The sequence below is a fragment of the Mesoplodon mirus genome (assembly GCF_964341445.2).
Source record: "Mesoplodon mirus genome assembly, chromosome: 8".
Lineage (NCBI taxonomy): Eukaryota > Metazoa > Chordata > Mammalia > Artiodactyla > Ziphiidae > Mesoplodon > Mesoplodon mirus.
Genome location: NC_138984.1, coordinates 9,239,810 through 9,259,351, shown reverse-complemented (window position 1 = coordinate 9,259,351; position 19,542 = coordinate 9,239,810). Strand labels below are relative to the sequence as shown.

The window sequence follows — 19,542 nt, the reverse complement described above, 5'->3', positions numbered from 1 at the left end:
AGGCTCCCATAGCCGCCCAGAGCCCAGCGGGAACCCACGGCAGGACAGGGGGAGATGGATCCATCCGAGTGAAGCAAGGCTCTGGGCGGGGAGGGAACTGGGCCCAGACAAGATGGGTACAGGCAGAAGGGGTTCTGGGGCAGAAGCGGTGGAGAAGCCCAGCTTACGACCTGGGGGTTTGCCTGGGTGCCGGGGAGTGAGACCGTCACTAATAAATGGCGGGGAGCACAGGAAGGCAGGATGCTGCTCAGAGAAGCTGCGGACCCCACAGGCCAGCTGGCTCAGACTAACTGGGAGGACAGAGGCATCCATTCAACACATATTGATGAAATGCCTAAGAGCTCGAGAGGGATATACTGGCAAACAAAATAGACAGAATATTGTCCTTGAGGAACTTACATTATAGTGGCAAGAGACAGACACCGAACACAATAAACAGACAACATGGAGTGCTGGAACATGATCAAAGGGGCCCTATGCAAAGCAAGCCACAGGTGAGAGGGAGTGGCAGAGAGATGCAAGGCTTGCAAGGTTGGCCTCCCCAAAAGGTGACATTTGAGCAAAAACCTTAAGGATGGGAGAGTGAACCGCGGACAATTCCAGGCGGAGGAGTCTTCTAGACACAGGGACGTGCTGGTGCAAAGGCCTTGAGCAGGGGCGGCCTGGTGCTCCAGGCACAGTGAGGGGGCTGGAGGAGGAGTGAGAAGGGGAAAGCCCACCAAGGGGAGAAGACGAGAGGAGGGCCCCCCCGTGAGGACCCTGGGGCTTTCACCCTGCGGGCGGAGTAGATAAGAGCAGACTGGCTGCTGCCTGGGAAAAGGTTTTGGGATTGGGGTCAGGCAGTGTAGAAGCAGGGAGACAAGGAAGGCTACTGCACACACAGGCAACGGTGGCTTCCAGCGAGTGGGGGGACGTGTGGGCCGCTCTCCGTGAGTGTCACTTAAAGGCAGAGCCAGCAAATCAGGGGCCAGCTCTTTGGGGGCTGTGGCTGTTGGCCGTCTTCTGGCTTCTGGTCTGGAATGTCACCGGGGCTGGACCTCGGGATAGATCAGGAATTTCCACCCCGGGGAGTTGGGGGAGGGATGGGGTCGGAAGCCAGCAGGGATGATGCCTGGCTGTGAATGTCTCTGAGAAAAACTTCCCCTTTCACCCCTTTAAAAAAAGGTTTAAAGGAAAACGAAGAACAAGAGGCAGCCAATCTCAGGAATTCCACCCTTGCAGCTTCCCTCAGTCCCTAGTCCCCTGGGCTGGGGTCCCTGTTCCCTTTGGAGGTGCCCCTGCCTGAGCTCAGCGGGGGTTGTGGATTCTGGCCAGCATGACGGAAGCTGGTCACTCGTGCTGTGCCTGGGCCAAAGCATGGTGGGACCTCAGCTCCATGGGCCACTGATGGGCAGGGTGGTGGGGGAGGCCCTGGGACACACAGGTCAAGGGCAAGGAGCTCTGGCTGATCTCCAGGATGGCAATGACTTAGTTTTATTGAGCTGCCACTGCGTGCCAGGCACTTTGCATACATGGTTGGATGGGATGATGCTTCCTCCCTTCTGAGAAACTGGGATGATTAATTTGGGGCTGGGCAGCCTCCATTATCTGTCAGTGAAGGAAACTTGACATACTCCAGCACTGGAAGCAGTGTTGTTCTTAGCAGAATAAAGCCCAAGCCAGGCTTACTAGTTCTCAAGAAATGAGTTCCATAAAGAGAAGAAACTTAAGTAGAAGGACCCTGCCAGTTCGACGGAACTATGAATCTTGCCTGGGGGTCAGGAGTGGGTGTCAGAAGGAAATGAGTTCTTCAGGGTAAGGTGTGCTTTGATTTCAGGTATTTTAGGACAGAAGCTGAAGCCTAGAGTAGACCCGCCCCCCCATACATCACCTCCCACTCCCCTCTCCTGCTGCAGTGTTCCTTCTCTCCCATCCCCACTTCACCCCCTGAAAAGCCCAGACAGTGGAACTTGATCCTCTGAAGCACTGAAGAGGTGGTTATACTAGGTGCAACCCACAGCTCCTGTCTCCCCTCCTCACGTGGTCCCTAGAGGGTGGGTGTCACCAGTGCTTCTGTCAAGACGTTGCTGCTTCAGTGCCTCCTTGGGGCCTCTGGTCCTTGGCTCTGGGCCCCTCCTGACTTTACTTCTTGCTTCCCTGTGCAGCCACTGCAGTAAAACATTTCTACCCCTGGGGCTGTCAATATTCTGAATTCCTTGTTTTTCATAACTGCCTGTAGCTCACAGATAACGGGGGTGCCGGGAGGCCACCTCAGGGTGATTTCACATGCAAGTATGATACCAGCCCAACATCCCAAAAAAGCCCCAGAATGAATGTAAACATCTCAAGTCTCTTGAGATTGACCCACAGTAAAACATCATAAAGATCCACCTTTCTGAAGTCCTGTTGACAGCTGCTCATGAATGATCTTTTTTTTTCCTCTCTCCTGTGCTCCTGCCCCTCCCCCTCCCCCAGTCTGGCCACTGGGCTGCCTTTTCTTCTAGTCCTCCCTTCCCCCTTACTCTCAGCTGCTTTCTCTTCCTGGTTTAGTTGTTTCTTCTGCAAATGGCTTCATTCTTCTCTTCTTACTAATTCTGAAAACCAATTATACTGAAATAAATGCTTAAGTAAACTACAAAACATTAAAGTTAAACAAAATAACCACAAAATCAACCAAACCACTAACAGAGCGCTGAGCCAGCGCTCGCTATTCAGTTGCACGTTCCACCACTACTGCTGGCGCCATGGATACGTTGGTTAGATTTGCTCCTTTGTCAAAAGATAAAGACCAGTCTTATCTTAGGAAAATGGACACCAAACTCAATTGGGGCAGAAAAGGGTCACTTAGAAAACTTGTTGAAAACACTGCTTCCTGGTGCTCAATCACAGACATTCTCCTCCAGGACCAGGGACCTCGGAATCTGCATCCTCACAAGCTCCCTGGTGATTCTGAAGCGGTGGTCCATGGACCCTTTCAACGGGAAACAGTCAGATGGGCAGCCATCTCAGGGGACCCCTCTTCAAACACCATCTGGTCAAATTTACTTTATTGGGACCAAAGACCGCTTTACTGGTGCAGCTTCCTCACCAGATCCCCACCTTTCAGCCTCCTGGAGAGCAGGTCTCATGGGACATTCTTAAAAATGAGAGCTCTAGAATCCAAGTCTGAGGATGCCCCTGGCCGTCTTCAGGGTGGGCCTACCACCAGACCCCAACCCGTTTAAATGAAAAACTAGACTGCACGGCCGTCTTTCCAGCCACGTTGCTTATCACACCTCCGTTGTTACATTTTGCTAGCTGTGAGGTTGGAAGCTTGTGGTAAAGGACAGAAGGGTCCTCTTGTCACCGTAAGGAAATCTCCACTTAAATGTCAGAGGCCCAAGCGTGTGCCTAACCATGACAGTCCAGCTGGCTATTCTTAGCTCACCTAATCTGAGGACGACCTGGCACACGTCCTTGGTTGGCTTTCCTGCTACTGGATGCTCAATGACAGAGTCTCTCAGAGCACCTCTGCCCCCTTAAAAGCCCTCACTACTTCTAGTTCCTAGTTCCTTCAGGAGCTTTACTACCTAGAGCCTCTGGAGAGGGTTCACACTGCCCTCTGGTGGTCGGGCAGCCTTGTACCATCACCTGCAGAAGTCCAGAGAGCCTGCTGGGTACCGAGCGGGAGTAGGAAAACCTCTCTGCGTTCTGCTCTGTCCGAATTCTCCAAAGAGCTCAGAACCAGGGCTAGAGGGTCCAGGGAAAACTGCTTTGAGCAACTGGAAACTGAGATGGTGTTGATATCAGGCACTGGCTATGCAAAAAAAACAGGGTCACGGTGCAGATACAGAAATAGCTAGATCTGCCCTTTGGCTGCGTCTGGGAAAATTTAGGCTGCATTGGCACTTGTAGGTGCCGAGGGGTGGCCCGCCTGCTTCATGTGAGGACCTATCCTCTGTCTTACTTTTTAAGAGGATGTGCTTCTTACACTGGAATACTGCTACCCTCAGGATGTGCCGGAGCATCTCTGGCATCTCTTACTTCCAGTAAGTACTAACATGTGCCCATGAACCTGAACCCTTTCACTGGCCGCCAGAACCCACCTGCTTGAGGGCGGAGAGACTGGGCTCCCCTGCTCCCCAGAGCACTTTCATGGCCCATGAATCAGTCCAGAACCTATTCATAGGGCCAGCTGAGGCAGCCCCTCCCTCCGCACCTCGACAGCTGGGCACAGTTGCAGCCCTGGATCTGAACAATGCAACCGCGGTGCCTGGTTGCTATGCCTCTGCCCCAGGGCTGTGGAGCCTGGAGGACCTCACTGTTGCCCTTGTGAAATAAGGATGTTTCTGCCTCATCCCACCCCCTAGATGCTACAGCATTTGGCATGTCAAACAGTCACTCCACATTAAACGGACACTGTCCCAGGGCGGCGGGACAGGTGAGTTCTGGTATCAGCTGACATTCTGGACATGCAGCCACTCCTTTCGGCTGATCCTCAAGCCCTGTGTCCAGGTCTGGGTCACTGTCCTCACCACTGAGTTCTTGCTTGAGGCCCCGTGCTGCCTTCTGGAAAATTGGCCTCCGTGTGACATCTGGGTGATGGAGGAGAGAGTTCCTGTGGCATCTCTGCTCAACCCCTCTGTACATAATCAGATGCCAGTGGCTGCTCGTGGGGTGAGGTGTCTCCAGTGCCAATGTGTCCTAGCTCTGGTTTTATCCGGCTAGGATGGCCGTTGGCACGTGGCCCGAGGAGTCCAGTCTGGGAGGGCCTGAGTGGTACTCCCTTTTCTAGATGGCTCCTGAGATGCAACAGATCCCTGAACCAGGGAAAAGTGTGTAAGACAATGGCTTCCTTGGATTTCATTATCTCAAGTGTCACTCCACAGTGGCAAAGTGAATAGTGTTTGTGCTTTTCTTTTTTTTTTGCGGTACACGGGCCTCTCACTGTTGTGGCCTCTCCTGTTGTGGAGCACAGGCTCCGGACGCGCATGCTCAGCGGCCATGGCTCACAGGCCCAGCCGCTCCGCGGCATGTGGGATCTTCCCAGACCGGGGCACGAACCCGTGTCTCCCGCATCGTCAGGTGGACTCTCAACCACTGCGCCACCAGGGAAGCCCTTTTTCTTTTTTTTTAGAACAAGAGTAAGGGGGATCAAATTTTATTTATTTAATTAATTAATTTATTAAAAATTTTGGCTGCGTTGGGTCTTCATTGCTGCGTCCGGGCTTTCTCTAGTTGTGGAGGGCAGGGGCTACTCTTCACTGCGGTGCGTGGACTACCCTTCATTGTGGTGTGCGGGCTTCTCACAGTGGTGGCTTCTCTTCTTGCGGACCACTGGCTCTAGGCGCTCAGGCTTCAGTAGCTGCAGCACGCGGGCCCAGTAGTTGAAGTATGCAGGCCCTAGAGCACATGGGCTTCGGTAGTTGTGGTGCACGGGCTTAGTTCCTCCACAGCATGCTTGAACCCGTGTCCCCCGCATTGGCAGGCAGATTCTTAACCACTGCACCACCAGGGAAGCCCGCAATTAGCACTATTAAAATGCTAAAAGATTGTTAGGTTTAAAATATTGACCATAGAATTGCAATTGTTTTAAGTTAGTATATTTAAGTCTCATACTAATGGCCTAAGAGGAAGAGTGCTTTCTGAAATATCTTCTCCTTTTTAGAATGATAAATAGGGAGGACAGAGCATGGATAAAGGATATTCTTGAAAGTAAGCCCAGAACAAATGGATCAGAAAGATTTAATGGAGCTGAAAACAGAACCAGATATGTATCTTGAAAAGGCTCAGTGTCCAGGCAATATCAGTGGTAAGAATATTACACTGAATCCTATTCTGTCAAAAATAATTAAACATATAATTACAAAGATAAAGGGGGAATTTCATACGTTTTCACACACAGGCAAAGAAACAGAATTCTGACTGAATTCAGACATTAGAGTTGTAGAACAAAATGCTCAAAGACAGTGGAACAAAGTCTAAGTCAATTTTGAAGATGAGAAGTTGTGATAAACTATATATTGTAGTGCAATATGTTGTTAGTTAATGAAAACAACAGAAGACATTCTGAGATATGCAAAGACTCAGAAAACACACCAACCATGTACTCTTTTTTTAAAATTACTTAAAGATATACTTCAGTCAACAGAAAGATGGATCAAAAAAGGAAGTATGGAGATATCATGGCAAGAAAAGACCAGTGGGGAAACTTAAATAGTAAGAACAGAAAACATTAATATTGTTCTCATGAATATGGATTATCATAACACAAATTTTTAATTTTTACTTTTGAATTATGTTATATGATATTTGACATGATTATAACTTATATATAATATAAAAATAGCAAAATAATGACATAAATAATTGAATAAAATTAAAATAATTAATGTAGAGTAAAAGACAGAAAAATTAATAATGATAATGAATATCCATATTATTATACAGTGGATAGACCGGAATTAGGGAGCTGGTGGGTATAAAAGTGACACACCTTGGCTTAATATGTAGCACATTAAAATATTTTATTTTTGGCTATGACATTTGAAGAATAAATTAAAAATACATTTGGAAAACTTGCAGGTAAATAGAAGAATTACTGTTACAAAGCTTTCCAGAAAAGAAGATGAAAACAAAGAAAACGTAGACAAAAAATACGAACATATTCAAAAGAGAAAGAATAAAATGATAGAAATAAGACCAACTATAAACAATAAATGCCGTAGATGACTTCTTAGAAAAATATAAAAGTGGAACTTCCCCTTTGTAATGTGACTTTGACATTCATCTCATTAAGAGGTACAGCCTATTTCCCCTCCTTTTGAATTTGGCCCAGTGATTTGCTTAGACCGATGGTATGTGGCAGAGGTGACACTGTGCAGCATGAAAGGGCTTAATCAATACGATGTGGAGCAAAGATAAGGCATCCACAAGGAGGACTGCCTGAATTCCTGACCCACAGAATAGCGAGCCACAAAATGATTGTTCCTTGAAGCCACTAAACTTTGGGGTCATTTGTTACACAGCAATAGGTAGCTAATACACTATTAAAGAGTGCTGGGGTCATTTCAAAACAACTCAGGAACCAACTTGAAGAAATTCTCACTCCCTGAAGATAAGCAATTTGAGCAGCAATAAAGATATTAACTGCAGTGGTCTAGAGCATATTAAATATATTTAAATCCATGAGCTCAAGATACGTTAAAGGAAAAGACCTCCTTGCCTATCTTTAGAGGATATTAGGAAAACAATTCATTAATCTGAACACTTTAAATGAAGATCCATCATTTATCTTGCATTTCCTATAGAAACTGTATTTCAAGCTAACCAAATATCATTGAAGGGAAGCTCTTTGCAGAAGAATTCTGACAAATAAATACAGAATGAATAACAGAATCTAAATATCATCATTTTGGGGACTTCCCTGGTGGCGCAGTGGTTAAGAATCCACCTGCCAATGCAGGGGACATGGGTTCGATCCCTGGTCCAGGAAGATCCCACATGCCGTGGAACAACTAAGTCCGTGTGCCACAACTACTGAGCCTGCGCCCTAGAGCCTGCGAGCCACAGCTACTGAGCCCATGAGCCGCAACTACTGAAGCCCACACACTCTAGTGGCTGCGTGCCGCAACTACTGAGCCCACACACCTAGAACCCATGCTCCGCAACAAGAGAAGCCACCACAATGAGAATCCCGCACACCGCAATGAAGAGTAACCCCCGCTCGCAGCAACTAGAGAAAACCCACGCACAGCAACGAAGACCCAACACGGCCAAAAAAAGTCATCATTTTGCAAACCCTAGTGAAATGTGTTTAGGCAATGAGCATCAGTGGCTGCTAAAATCATTAGGGGAAAGGGTGATGTATAACAGATGGGTGAGGCTGGTAGCACCTGAACCTGCTGGATGATCTTAACATTACAAACGAATACACGGATACCCCTGTGAAGTCTCTTTACTAAAAAGCCAAATCGAAATACCCCTCCACCCCCCGCCCACCCAAACCTGAATCTAAGCAAGCCTCTAGATCTAACTTCTACTTTACAAAAAATGCCAGGGAGAGAAAAACATGCCACTAAGGGGGTGTAGAAAAATCCAGAATATGAAAAGTTATAGGACAAAGACCCCAGGTTATCCAAAGAGTAGACAGAAAGGAAAAAAGGCAGTGGGGAATTTACAGATTAAAAGAGCCTTAAGAGATAGATTAGCCAAATTCAGTGTGTGGAAGCTGTTTGGATCCCAATTCAAACAACAATTGTAAAAAGATTTATGACACAATGGGGAGAATATGAACTGTGATGGGGTATTTAATAGTATTAAGCAAATATTTAATTTTTTGGAGGTATGAAATATAAAAAGAAACAATAAAAGGCGGTGGAGAGTGTGACAATGCTCTGAAGGGTCTGGATTTGACTCAACAAGCAACCAATAACATTCCAGACTCGTTGGCAATCTAAGGATGGCCAGGGCCACATCATCTGGATCCTGAAGTTGGGATGCCTTAGTTCGTCCAGAACAGGATCAAGGAGGAACCTGGAAGCCATTCTCATTGGCTTCATGAAAAATAAACACTTCTTTGAGGTCCTTTTCAAATTCTGCCTCTAAATCCAGTCCTACCTGACCAAAGTCGGAGTCCTGAAAGAGAAAAAAGCAAACACACAGAGGTCTAAGGACAAAGGATTAGGACCAGCAAATCACTCGTGCTTTTTTAGGAGCCCTGTCCTCCCTTTCCCAAATGCTGTGTTTCCCCTGCCGTCGGGCAGAATAGGTGGGAAGATGCTGCCTGCCCTCAAATGTTCAAATGCATGAGACTCTGCCTGGTTGTTAACTTAGACCTGACAGGCGATCTGGACCGATGAGCCAATTTTGACCCCTGCAAAGGCTGAGTTTGGTGCCAAACAGAGAAAGATAAAGCTTTTCTTGAAAGCCCACTCTTTGAAGAAAGGTTGACCCTTTTGTTCTCCAAGGCTAAGACTGTGCCAGGCATCAAGGGGCTCCCTGGGTTGACTCTTTCCCCTCCAGCTCCATGGATGGACACCAGTTTACAGTCTGTGGCTCATGAACATGCCAACTTGTGGCATGCAGGAGAGGAAGGAGGCTGGGTGGAGATGAGAATCTACCCTAGATATGTCCTGAGAAATACCTGTATAAGTGAGAGTAAACATCAGGGAAAACTCAATAAACTAAAGTTAAGAATGCCTTGGATTGCAAGGTAGCTCAACTCGTTGACTCTCCCTACTAACGAAGGATGGAGCCAATGCCAGCTGAAGGCAAATCTGGATGTTTGAGTCCACTGGGAAATTCAAGAGTAAAAATCCAAGCATGAGCATCCTGAATGTTTAATTTATTTCATTTAAATTCATTCATTCATTTATTTCTGTGTTTCTGAGGCATGAAGGACCATGTAAGCATAAACTGCCTTCCCCCTAGTTTAAACAAGGAGGCAGGATGAAATTGACTACTCCGAGGGAGTAGCATATCTTTCTGAAACTGAGGATGGATTTTTTTTTTCAGGTACCGTTTACAAGGATCCTTCCCTGTCCTGCTTGCTGTTCTTTTTGACATCCTCCTCTCCGCCTCTGGGCTTTGGAGGCAGTTTCCTTCTACAATCCTTGTCCTGTTGAGCTCTCCCCGGGACAAGACTGGGTAAGATTCTTGCAAAGCTCTGCTGCGCCAGAAATGAGGGGAAGGTAGAAAGCATGTGAAACGGAGGCAGGACGTGCCCTTTACCTTGTAAAATGTTTTATGGTTGCGAAATATCAGGCGCATGTCCCGTAGAAACCAGGCCACTGTGTACACTTTCTCAGCCAGCCTTTCCTTAACCAGGTCCAACCACATGGCTTCCCTAAAGGGCTCACCATAATCTCGAATCTAGGGGCAAAGCCATCAAAGAGGTGATGTTAGCATAGCCATCATCGCTGAAATGGATCCAACACGAGTCTTTATTTCCAGGGTAATACTGATAATAACATCCAACATCCATGTGCCAGGCATTGTTCTAAGCTTTGCCACTATATTAACACAGGATCTCCACAACAACCCTAAGAGACTGGTACTATAATTATCCCTGTTTTATTGGTGAGAAACCAAGGGATGGAGAAGTTAAGTAACCTACCCAAGATTTCACAGCTAAAAACTGGTAGAGCTACATTGAACCCACAGTTCAAGTCTCCTGAGTCTGTACCCTCCACGTTATGCTCTCTCTAAGAAAGACATTCCCACAGAAGAGAAGGAGAAACTGAGATACAGGGCAGGAGAAGCAACTCGTCTGTGTCCCAGAGCTGGTATGCAATGGGGTCGAGTTTGAACCCCATTCAACTCTGGCAGCGCCACTCCAGAGTCTGCAGCTAAACCTTCTGTTCTCTGCAAACAGAGGTACCTGCAGGACTCACACTCCACGTTTCCAGAATGAGTTTAACATCAGAGAGATGCCCAGAAGTTGAGAAACATCTAATAGGACTTACATTACATGGGGTCTCCGTAAAGAAAGAGCTTTGTGGATGACAGTAGGCTTTCAAGAGGAGAAACTCACATTTCTGTAAAGTGCGAAGAGGGATTTAAAGGGAAATGTTATTTGGAGAAAGTGAAGCCAAGCCTTTGCCCAGGTACCACAAACAGGGGCAGCCAAACACAGCGGACTTCCGACCCCGTTTGCCAATGCACCATGATGGGGGGGTGGGGGTTGAATTCTGTTAGTCCTCCACGTTTGGGCACTGAAGCTCTATCCTCTGAAGTGAGACACTGAAGGCTTCCTTTGGGTGCTCTTCCCTGGACCCTTTGCCTCTTTGAGGGGAAAGGGGTAGGTTTGGGGTTCCCATCCGACTCACCAACTGCTCCTCGGGCTGCATCTGCCTTGCCAGGACCCCAGATTCCCCGAGACACTGCTGGCTTCCAGAAGACTCCTTCATCCTGCAGAAGGTGCAACTCCACGGGCTCCTGAGGGGCCGGACATAAGTGAGCAAGGGCAAGGTCCCTGGAAACAGTCACTGTTTTCCTTTCAGGAATGGCTGATGGGCACGGCCGAGGATGAAGGGGACACCTCCCAAAGGGGAGTCTCCCATCAAGGCAGCGACAAAGGGGTCAGTGTGGTGTCAGGTGGTGGCAGGGTGAGTGGTGGGCTCTCCTTCCCCCCTCAGAGCTGCTGGGAGAACAGGGAGCCCTGCCCACCAGGCCCAAGTATTGGCAACTGGGTCTTAAGCCCCTGGGGGACCCAGGCTCCATCAGCCTGTCGAGACCCTGGGGAAATGGGAGAAGCAGGCCACGTTTCCTGCCTTTTCTGGATACACACAGAACAGAGACAACTGGTGTTTTTCGTCCCTTACCCTCCTTGGACTGGAGTCTGGGTTACAAAACTAGGAAAGGCCATCTCCCAGAGGCAGTGGCCGTCAGGGTGGCTCAGCCACGGACTCAGACACTGATACCAGAGGGAACACAGGCTGTGGCCCCGCTGGGCTGCGCTGGGCCACCCGAGCCCAGGATGCTCGCAGGTCCTGCTCTTCCACGTGGAGAGGAGAGACCAGAGGCAGAGCCTGGGCGAAGTGTACGCGCACGAGGCGGGGCTGCGTCTCACTAACCTCTTGGCCTGCGCAGGTGGGATGTGACAGTCCTCATGAAAGGCCCTTGGACAAGTGTCACAGCAGAGCAGCAGCCCCCCTCTACAGCATACCTCACATTCCCTGGAGTCTTCCTGCTAGAAAGGGAGATAATGCGGGCACCGCTGGGGTCAGAAGGAACCGCGGACACCGACACTGTGGGAATCTGGAACACGGCGTTCGTGTCCCACTAGACGGTTCAGCCTGACCCAGCGGGGCGCGCACTGGGAATGCCCGCAGACCGAGGACAAGCCCGGCCTTGCAATCGTGGGAGAGCAGGCGGCAAGAGCTGCCACATCGCCGCGTGAACCACAGATTGTCAGAGCTGGAAGGGGCTGGAAGGTCACTTAAGTCCTTACTACGCCAAGTGTGGTCTGAGGCCCAGCGGCGTCAGCATTATCTGGAAGCTGGTTAGAATCGCAGACCTACGGAATCGAAATGTGCCTTTTAACAGGATCCCGGGGAGGGTTTGTTGGTACACGAAATTGGAGAAAACACAGCTTTGGGTAACTGTCTCATCTGACGAGCCTTGGAAAGGAGGAATGCTTTTTCTCTGCAGTCAAAGTAAGTTAGTACCTGAGTTAGGCTGGCCCCAAGGCTGCCCGTGCCTGGGTCAGAGCTGTTCTCATCCGCTGTGCGCCGTGCCAGGCAAACGTGTTGGCAACTCAGAGGACAGTCTCTGATGTTATGCTGACACACAGAAAGAAAGATATACAAAGACAGAGAGTTGCTGTGTAAATGTGTTCTTTTGGGGGCCTGAGGAACCACCGGGGTCTTTCTCATGGCTTTAAAATGTAGTAAATTCTACAAGTGATTTATGTGAGGAACACGGTCTTTACGGCTGGATAAATATTCGCAGGCAGGAACCCCGGTTCCGCTCCCAGCCCCACAAGACAGACAGTGTTGGGCTCCACGCGCCCAAGGGACCATTTTCTCTGCACTCAAGGTGGGAGTCAGGAAGAGGGGTCCTTCTGCCTTTACCCGACTGTGATACTGTCCCCACCAGATGGATGGAAGGTGGTCAGGAAATAGACCATCAAGAGCTGGAGCAAAGGCTCAAAGGGCCTGGGAATCAGTTACACCCAAGGAGAGAAACCCTGCCACTACCCTCAACCGTCCATAATACAAATATGAGGACCTGGGCAAGGGCATAAGGGATGGACATGTTGTGTCCATTCGCAAAACTAGCCACTCAGCCAGAGTGAAAAATCTTGATTTGGGACTCTGTTCACCCTTTTTTTTTTTTTTTGGTGGTACGCGGGCCTGTCACTGTTGTGGCCTCTCCCGTTGCGGAGCACAGGCTCCGGACGTGCAGACTCAGCGGCCATGGCTCACAGGCCCAGCCGCTCCGTGGCATGTGGGATCTTCCCTGACTGGGGCACGAACCCGTGTCCCCTGCATCGGCAGGCAGACTCTCAACCACTGCGCCACCAGGGAAGCCCCCACCTCTCTTAACTGGGGAGGCTTCCTGCTCATCCCCTCCACTTACTAGGCCCCAGGGCCTCATAAGGAGGACTCCCCGACCCTGAATGTCAGGGAATCTTTCTGGCCTTCCCATCCTGAACTTGTCAGTCTGCCTTTCTCTGTTCTCGGGGTTGACACTCTATGGCCATTCTTGCCTCTGACTGGACATGTGGCCTGCCCTGGTCCAGAGTACAGATGCCAGTTCCCAGATAGCCCAGACCGGCCCACTCCTCCTGGTTGAGACCCCGGTTGGGTCCAGAGCCTTGAGCACCATTGCCACTCCTCACCCCCACCACCCTTGCCATACTCTGGAGTGAAAGTTTCCAGCACACATGATATGATAAAGAAATGGTAGACAAAGGACATACAACCCCAGAATCACATTCTGTAATAAAAGAGTTTGACTCCGGTTTTCATGTTTGACTGTTGATGGCTTCAAGCCCAACTTCCCCTCTTGGCACATCTGGGCAAGGTGATGGGAAAGCTCACGATCTCCCTCCCTTGACCACAGTGAGAAGTTCAAGCCAGACAGACCCCATCCCAGCAAGGGAGTCTTCACCTTGCCCCACCATAATAAAACGCTGGGCTACACCCTCTCTTAGCTCAAGCCATTTTCAGATCAGCTTGGGTGGCTCACCTTGCCTCTTCCCAGAAAGACTCTGTATGTGGGTAATAAATCTTTCATTCTCTCTTGGTACATGTATTGCATCATTGGTGTCATTATCTGAACCCACTTGGGTTAGCGAGCAGGAGTCTGGGTGACCACCCACCCCCGCCCCAGGGGTCTTTCTTCTCTTGCTATGGATCGCTAACTGGTTCTGCGCCCTGCTGGCTTCCGCTTTGAGCTGTGTGGCTGGCTGCTGGGCCACGGCACTGAGGTTCCAGGCATCCACCATGCGGCACCATTCACTCTTTGCAAGTTTAAGAACAGGCCAAATTGGGCAGTTAAATGGAGAAAAAGTAGAGATCATCACGCTTGCTCTAAACATACAGATCTTGTATTATAAGTTTCTATCCTCGAAGGCCTTGTTTTAATTTATACTGAGTTCTATTAACTATTTTAACAGAGAGGAAGGTCCATGTTATAAAGCTGATTGTGTCAAAGATTTAATTTAATTTTACTTTATTATTTGTTGGATCAGAGCATCAATGCCCACTACAGGATATGTTAGGGCAATGAGTGTTATGACCTTGGGGCATTTTGGTAAGGCAACAGTTTTGATGGTTAAGGTAAGGTATACCAGTTTGTCCTCTGTTATCTGTTTGGTAAATACCCTAAGAGGATAGTGGGTACCTTGTTTAAATTTAGTGGCATACAGTTACTCACAAAGAAGCCCCACTCATTAAGGTCCCTGTATCCAATATTATTGCAATTACTGATGCCATCCACTTAGCAAGTGGTAAATGCTTCACTGTCACAGATTTGGCTAATATGTTCGGTTCACTGCTTATTTCAATAGCATCTCAGCTGCAGCTGGCCTCCACCTTTGCAGGGATACAACACACCTTCACCTGGCTACCATGGGGTACCTCTACAGCTTTGCCATCACACACAGTCTCTGCAGGCAAAATTGTGACTGCATCCGACTTCCCCGGGGAGCACAGGTATGACACAACACTGATGACATCCTTCTCCTTTGACATACTCATTCAGAATATACAACTACTCAGAAAGGAACTCAGGAAAAGGGAAGGGTCATCACCCCACATGCAGTACCAGCTCAGCAAATTTCTGGGCTTTGTTTGGTCAGTTGAGGGCTGCTCTATTCCTGACACTGTCAAGAAACAGTAATCGACCCTCTGAATACTCAATCCCACAACAACTGCCCAACATTTTTACCCCCTTTTTTCTTGTTTTTATTTTTTTGCGGTACACGGGCCTCTCACTGCTGTGGCTTCTCCCGTTGTGGAGCACAGGCTTCGGACGTGCAGGCTCAGTGGCCATGGCTCACGGGCCCAGCTGCTCCGCAGCATGTGGGATCTTCCCGGACCGGGACACGAACCCGTGTTCCCTGCATCGGCAGGAGGACTCTCAACCACTGCGCCACCAGGGAAGCCCCCATTTTTACCCCTTTTGAGTTCTGAAGGTAACATAGTCCTCATTCACAGATTTTACTTGTACCCATTTAAGCTTTTATTTGCAAATCAGCCCACTTTGAATGGGAACTCCTCAACAAAAGGCTCTAGAATTTGTCCAAAAAAAACCCCCCAAAAAACAAAAGCAAAAACTATCAGTCACACACTACATGCCATTAGGGTAGCAACTTTTGGCTGCATACTGGGCCCTTCCGGAAGTAGAGGCTCTCACAGGCCCTGAGCTGCCCATTTTGCCTTGGGTCAAGGGAGCAGAACCCTGCAGGGCAGCCACAAAACACGTTTAGGGGCTTCCCTGGTGGCGCAGTGGTTGAGAGTCCGCCTGCCGATGCAGGGGACGTGGGTTCGTGCCCCGGACCGGAAGGATCCCACATGCCGCGGAGCGGCTGGGTCCGTGAGCCATGGCCGCTGAGCCTGCGCGTCCGGAGCCTGTGCTCCGCAACGGGAGAGGCCACAACAGTGAGAGGCCCGCGTACCGCAAAAAAAACACAAGAAAAAACCCCCCAAAACCCCCACGTTTATAGTATTAGCATCAGATCTCTTGCTGGTACACATAAACAGAGCTAGACACCAGGGGAGACTGGGTATACTGCAGAGTGACAGTGACATGCTGGAAAACATTGCTGGGGGAAAGGCCTGCGCTGGTCCATTCATGATTAGAACTAAACTTTGTTTTCTTTATCTCAATGTGGCTCCTGATGGGGGACTGAATGGTCAGGTCAAGTGTGCCCCTGGCTATCATTTGCTGACTTGTAGCATTATGAGTAAGAAGGAACTATAATATTGGGGCCATTAATGATCTGGATTTTAAATATCTTTATTTTGTTTCTGGTTACAAAAGTAATTAAGGATCATTATAAAAATTCCACCTGTACATAAATATATAATATGGAAGTCAGATGTACCCTGTAATCCCATCCCAGAATAACTGATTCTTTCAGATATTTTTTTAGTCATAGCCTTACATATTCACATAAGCAAAATTGGGCTTCTTCCGTACATGCTCTTTCCAGTTTAAGCTTCCTGAAGCTTTCTTGACCTTAAAACCCTGGGGTGGTTTTCCACTGACTGAAGGATGGGTCTATACCTGCAAACCATCCATTTTTAAAAAGTATTATTCTGTTGATGTATCAGTTTATTTTACAATACTGATGGACATCCGTATTCTTCCCTATTTTTTTGCCATTACAAGGAGCCTCCCTAAACATACCAAGATATTTCAAATCAGCATGGAAAAGATGGTTTATACAATAAACAGCTTTGGGGGACCATTGCCTTATAAACTTTGAATGAATCCAGCCAAGTATCAGGCTAACCTCCAGGGCAAGATGGGAGAGGCACCACTGCCTCTGCTGGAGGTTCGTATCTAACGGGAAGCTCATGAATGGGACTCGGGACTGGAAGTTGTGTTTATGGAAGTAAAGACAGCTGGGGAGGAGCAGCGGGTACAGCCAATGGATGACTGACATTTTCTCCTGGAGGGAGGCTGTGCAGAGACAAAGCTCAGTTCAAACACATTATTCCATTCTGGTGCTACCAGTAATGAGCATGTTGAATTGAGGAATACTTGGAGTTCAATCAACGATGACCTTATTCTTTCTTATACTGTTCTTGTCTATTTCAATACCCTATCTACTTTCCAAAGTAGGGCACTGTATTTCTGATGTCTTTTGTTGGTAATCATCCAAATATACAGATCTTTTCCTAAAACACACGCTTTTGTCCTAATCTTTATTTTAAAGAGTTATTTGCTTCCCCATCTTAAAACTAACTTTGAAAATAATGGCGGCATGTACATGTACCAGTGAGCTAAAGCAGTTGTCATGAAGATGCAGTGCTGAAATGGGAAGGTGACTTGAGGCTGGGAAAGTCGAGAACTCCCAGGCAAGCCTTGGGACACAGAAAGTCGGCAACGTGACGACTGAGAATGTGGTGGAAATTCACCTGCTATTTACCTCTCTCTTGAGACTTTTTCTTGAAGGACAGAGCAAAAGTCCTTTCTGAAAGAGAGGATGGGTCAATGAATGGGGTTGTTCTGGAGGTTCTTCTTTGGTAAATATCCAAGTTTCCACTTCCTAATGAAACAAGACAGGTGTCTCCTGTCTTCATCTAGTTTCCTTCCAGCCCATCCCCTCTGATACCACCAGGCTAAGCTTCTTGAATCCCTCCTTGCATTTAAAGTTCCCCACCATTAGCACCAATCTATGTTCCTAAATTTCTCACTCACAATGTTTTTCTATGATCGTTTAGCATTTTCTCAATCATGCTGTGGAATCCTAATGGGAATGTCTTCACCCTTCTGTTATTGAAATTCCACTCATCCTTCAAGGAATTAAACTCATCACCTATGTGTCCCTTGTTATTACAATACCTTCAGCAGCTGTTCCAGGCTCTTTCCTCTGCAAAACACACTCCGCTTCCAGTTCTTTGATTGTTTCCGTTTTCCTTCAATTTCAAATTCTCTTGGTGTGAACCAAAGTCCCTTCTCGTTCTGAATACACTTCTCTGAGGAGCCTGTAAGGTAAAGACAGCCCATTCCTGGATCCACTTCCATCCTCTGTGAATTCACCCTAAACCTCCAACCCCCTACTTGTGATGCTCCACCTTTCTGGGTCCAGAGACTCCTTGTGAGGTGGGAGCAGTAGCAGGGGAGTCTGATTCCTCCTCTCTCAGATTGAAGGAAGCCCTAAAACCTGCCCTACTGGTGAAGGATTGGGACAGAATTTGCCTTTTATGTGGCAAGGACATGTGTCACAGGGTCCATGGATGACTTCCATGTGGGAGGGGAGTGGCCTGGTCATCAGATGTACCATGACATTGAAAAGGTTGAAAATTCCTTTTTGTTGTTGTTGTTGGGGGTAGGAGTTTATTAATTAATTTATTTATTTTTGCTGGGTTGGGTCTTCGTTTCTGGGCGAGGGCTTTCTCTAGTTGCGGCGAGTGAGGGCCACCCTTCATCGCGATGCACAGGCCTCTCACTATCGCAGCCTCTCTTGTTGCAGAGCGCAGGCTCCAGACGCGCAGGCTCAGTAGTTGTGGCTCACGGGCCTAGTTGCTCCGCGGTATGTGGGATCTTCCCAGACCAGGGCTCGAACCCGTGTCCCCTGCATTGGCAGGCAGATTCTCAACCACTGTGCCACCAGGGAAGCCCAAAAATTCCTTCTTCAAAAGCATTGCTTTTTCTGCAGTCTAGCTTGCAGGATCCATGTCCTGAACAATGACACACGTGGATATTTTCTTCCCTTCTAGTGATTCCTTCATCTAGGGTTTCCAAAGAGCAGAAGATCAAGGAACTCACCTTGTTTCATTTTCTCCTTGTATAAAATCCCCTTTGCCTGACCACAGGTCACAGGAAGTTTAGGAGAGTGAAAATCCAGAGTTTCATCTTCAGGTGTTTCTGAAAGTAAAAAAGAGCAGATGAGCGTTCCTCAGTCTTCATTCTGTCTCCCTCATGAATTTTCCATGAATTCTAATAATAATAGTAATGACAGTAATACCATGAGGGGCAGTAGGGAGTCTCCTCTGGTTAATTTACAGGAAGTCTTCCATTTTGAGTAGCAGATTAGATATGTGAACAGACGAGTCTCTAATAAACAAAACTACCCCTGCCAACACTACATCAAATAAAATAACTTAATAAAACATACTGTGCTTCTTCGGTGAATGTGTTTAAATTCACAAATTCAGTGACTATCACCTAAAGTTCCTTTATTCCATAAGCATCCTGTTTATCCCTCTGTGCTGATGGAAGTTGCCTACCCAAAATATTTCTTTGCATTCATGTAGCTGGCGAAAATTTCTCTATGATTTTACCAAGATGGGGGTGAGTGAGGCAGTTAGCACTGAAGGGATAGTGTTAGTCTTCATCGTTTGCTGTCCCTTTTCATTTGATTGTTCCCCTGCTTCTTCCTCTATGAGTAAAAGAAAACCCTGGAGAGCTCTAGACTAGTTTGCACATTGCCTATGGAGGGACTTGGCAACTCACAGCCCCTGAGTAGGGTCTGGGGTTCTGATTCAGGAGAAGGAATTGTAAAAGGGTTAACGTAAGTATCAGCAATTCCTGCTTCCACTCCCCCCAGCCTCGTTGTGGGTGAATTAATTAGAGACAGACCGCAGGAGCTGTTTCTTTTTTTTTTAGATTCTTTTTTTTTAACATCTTTATTGGAGTATAATTGCTTTACAATGGTGTGTTAGTTTCTGCTTTATAACAAAGTGAATCAGTTATACATATACATATGTTCCCATCTCTCTTCCCTCTTGCGTCTCCCTCCCTCCCACCCTCCCTATCCCACCCCTCTAGGTGGTCACAAAGCACCGAGCTGATCTCCCTGTGCTATGCGGCTGCTTCCCACTAGCTATCTATTTTACATTTGGTAGTGTATATATGTCCATGCCACTCTCTCACTTGGTCCCAGCTTACCCTTTCCCCACC

The 19,542-nt window shown here is 47.9% G+C and overlaps 1 protein-coding gene across 8 annotated transcripts in view; it reads right to left on the bottom strand.

Annotated features, from left to right (window-relative positions):
- Positions 1–8,027: 8,027 nt before the first annotated feature.
- Positions 8,028–19,542, bottom strand: part of SP110 (SP110 nuclear body protein) — a 46,782-nt gene continuing 35,267 nt past the window's right edge. For 2 of the 8 annotated variants that reach the window (XM_082631038.1, XM_082631042.1), the window contains 8 exons: positions 18,409–18,507; positions 17,482–17,624; positions 17,066–17,110; positions 11,535–11,650; positions 10,788–10,896; positions 10,425–10,496; positions 9,691–9,831; positions 8,028–8,595 (listed from right to left, as the gene is read on the bottom strand). In XM_082631038.1, coding sequence (XP_082487164.1) covers positions 8,482–8,595; positions 9,691–9,831; positions 10,425–10,496; positions 10,788–10,896; positions 11,535–11,650; positions 17,066–17,110; positions 17,482–17,624; positions 18,409–18,507 — 839 coding nt within the window. In that variant the 3' untranslated portion in view covers positions 8,028–8,481. Of the gene's footprint in view, positions 8,596–9,690; positions 9,832–10,424; positions 10,497–10,787; positions 10,897–11,534; positions 11,651–11,984; positions 12,243–17,065; positions 17,111–17,481; positions 17,625–18,408; positions 18,508–19,542 lie in introns of those variants that run through there. The other 6 variants (XM_082631039.1, XM_082631043.1, XM_082631040.1 and 3 more) reach the window with 5 other exon arrangements.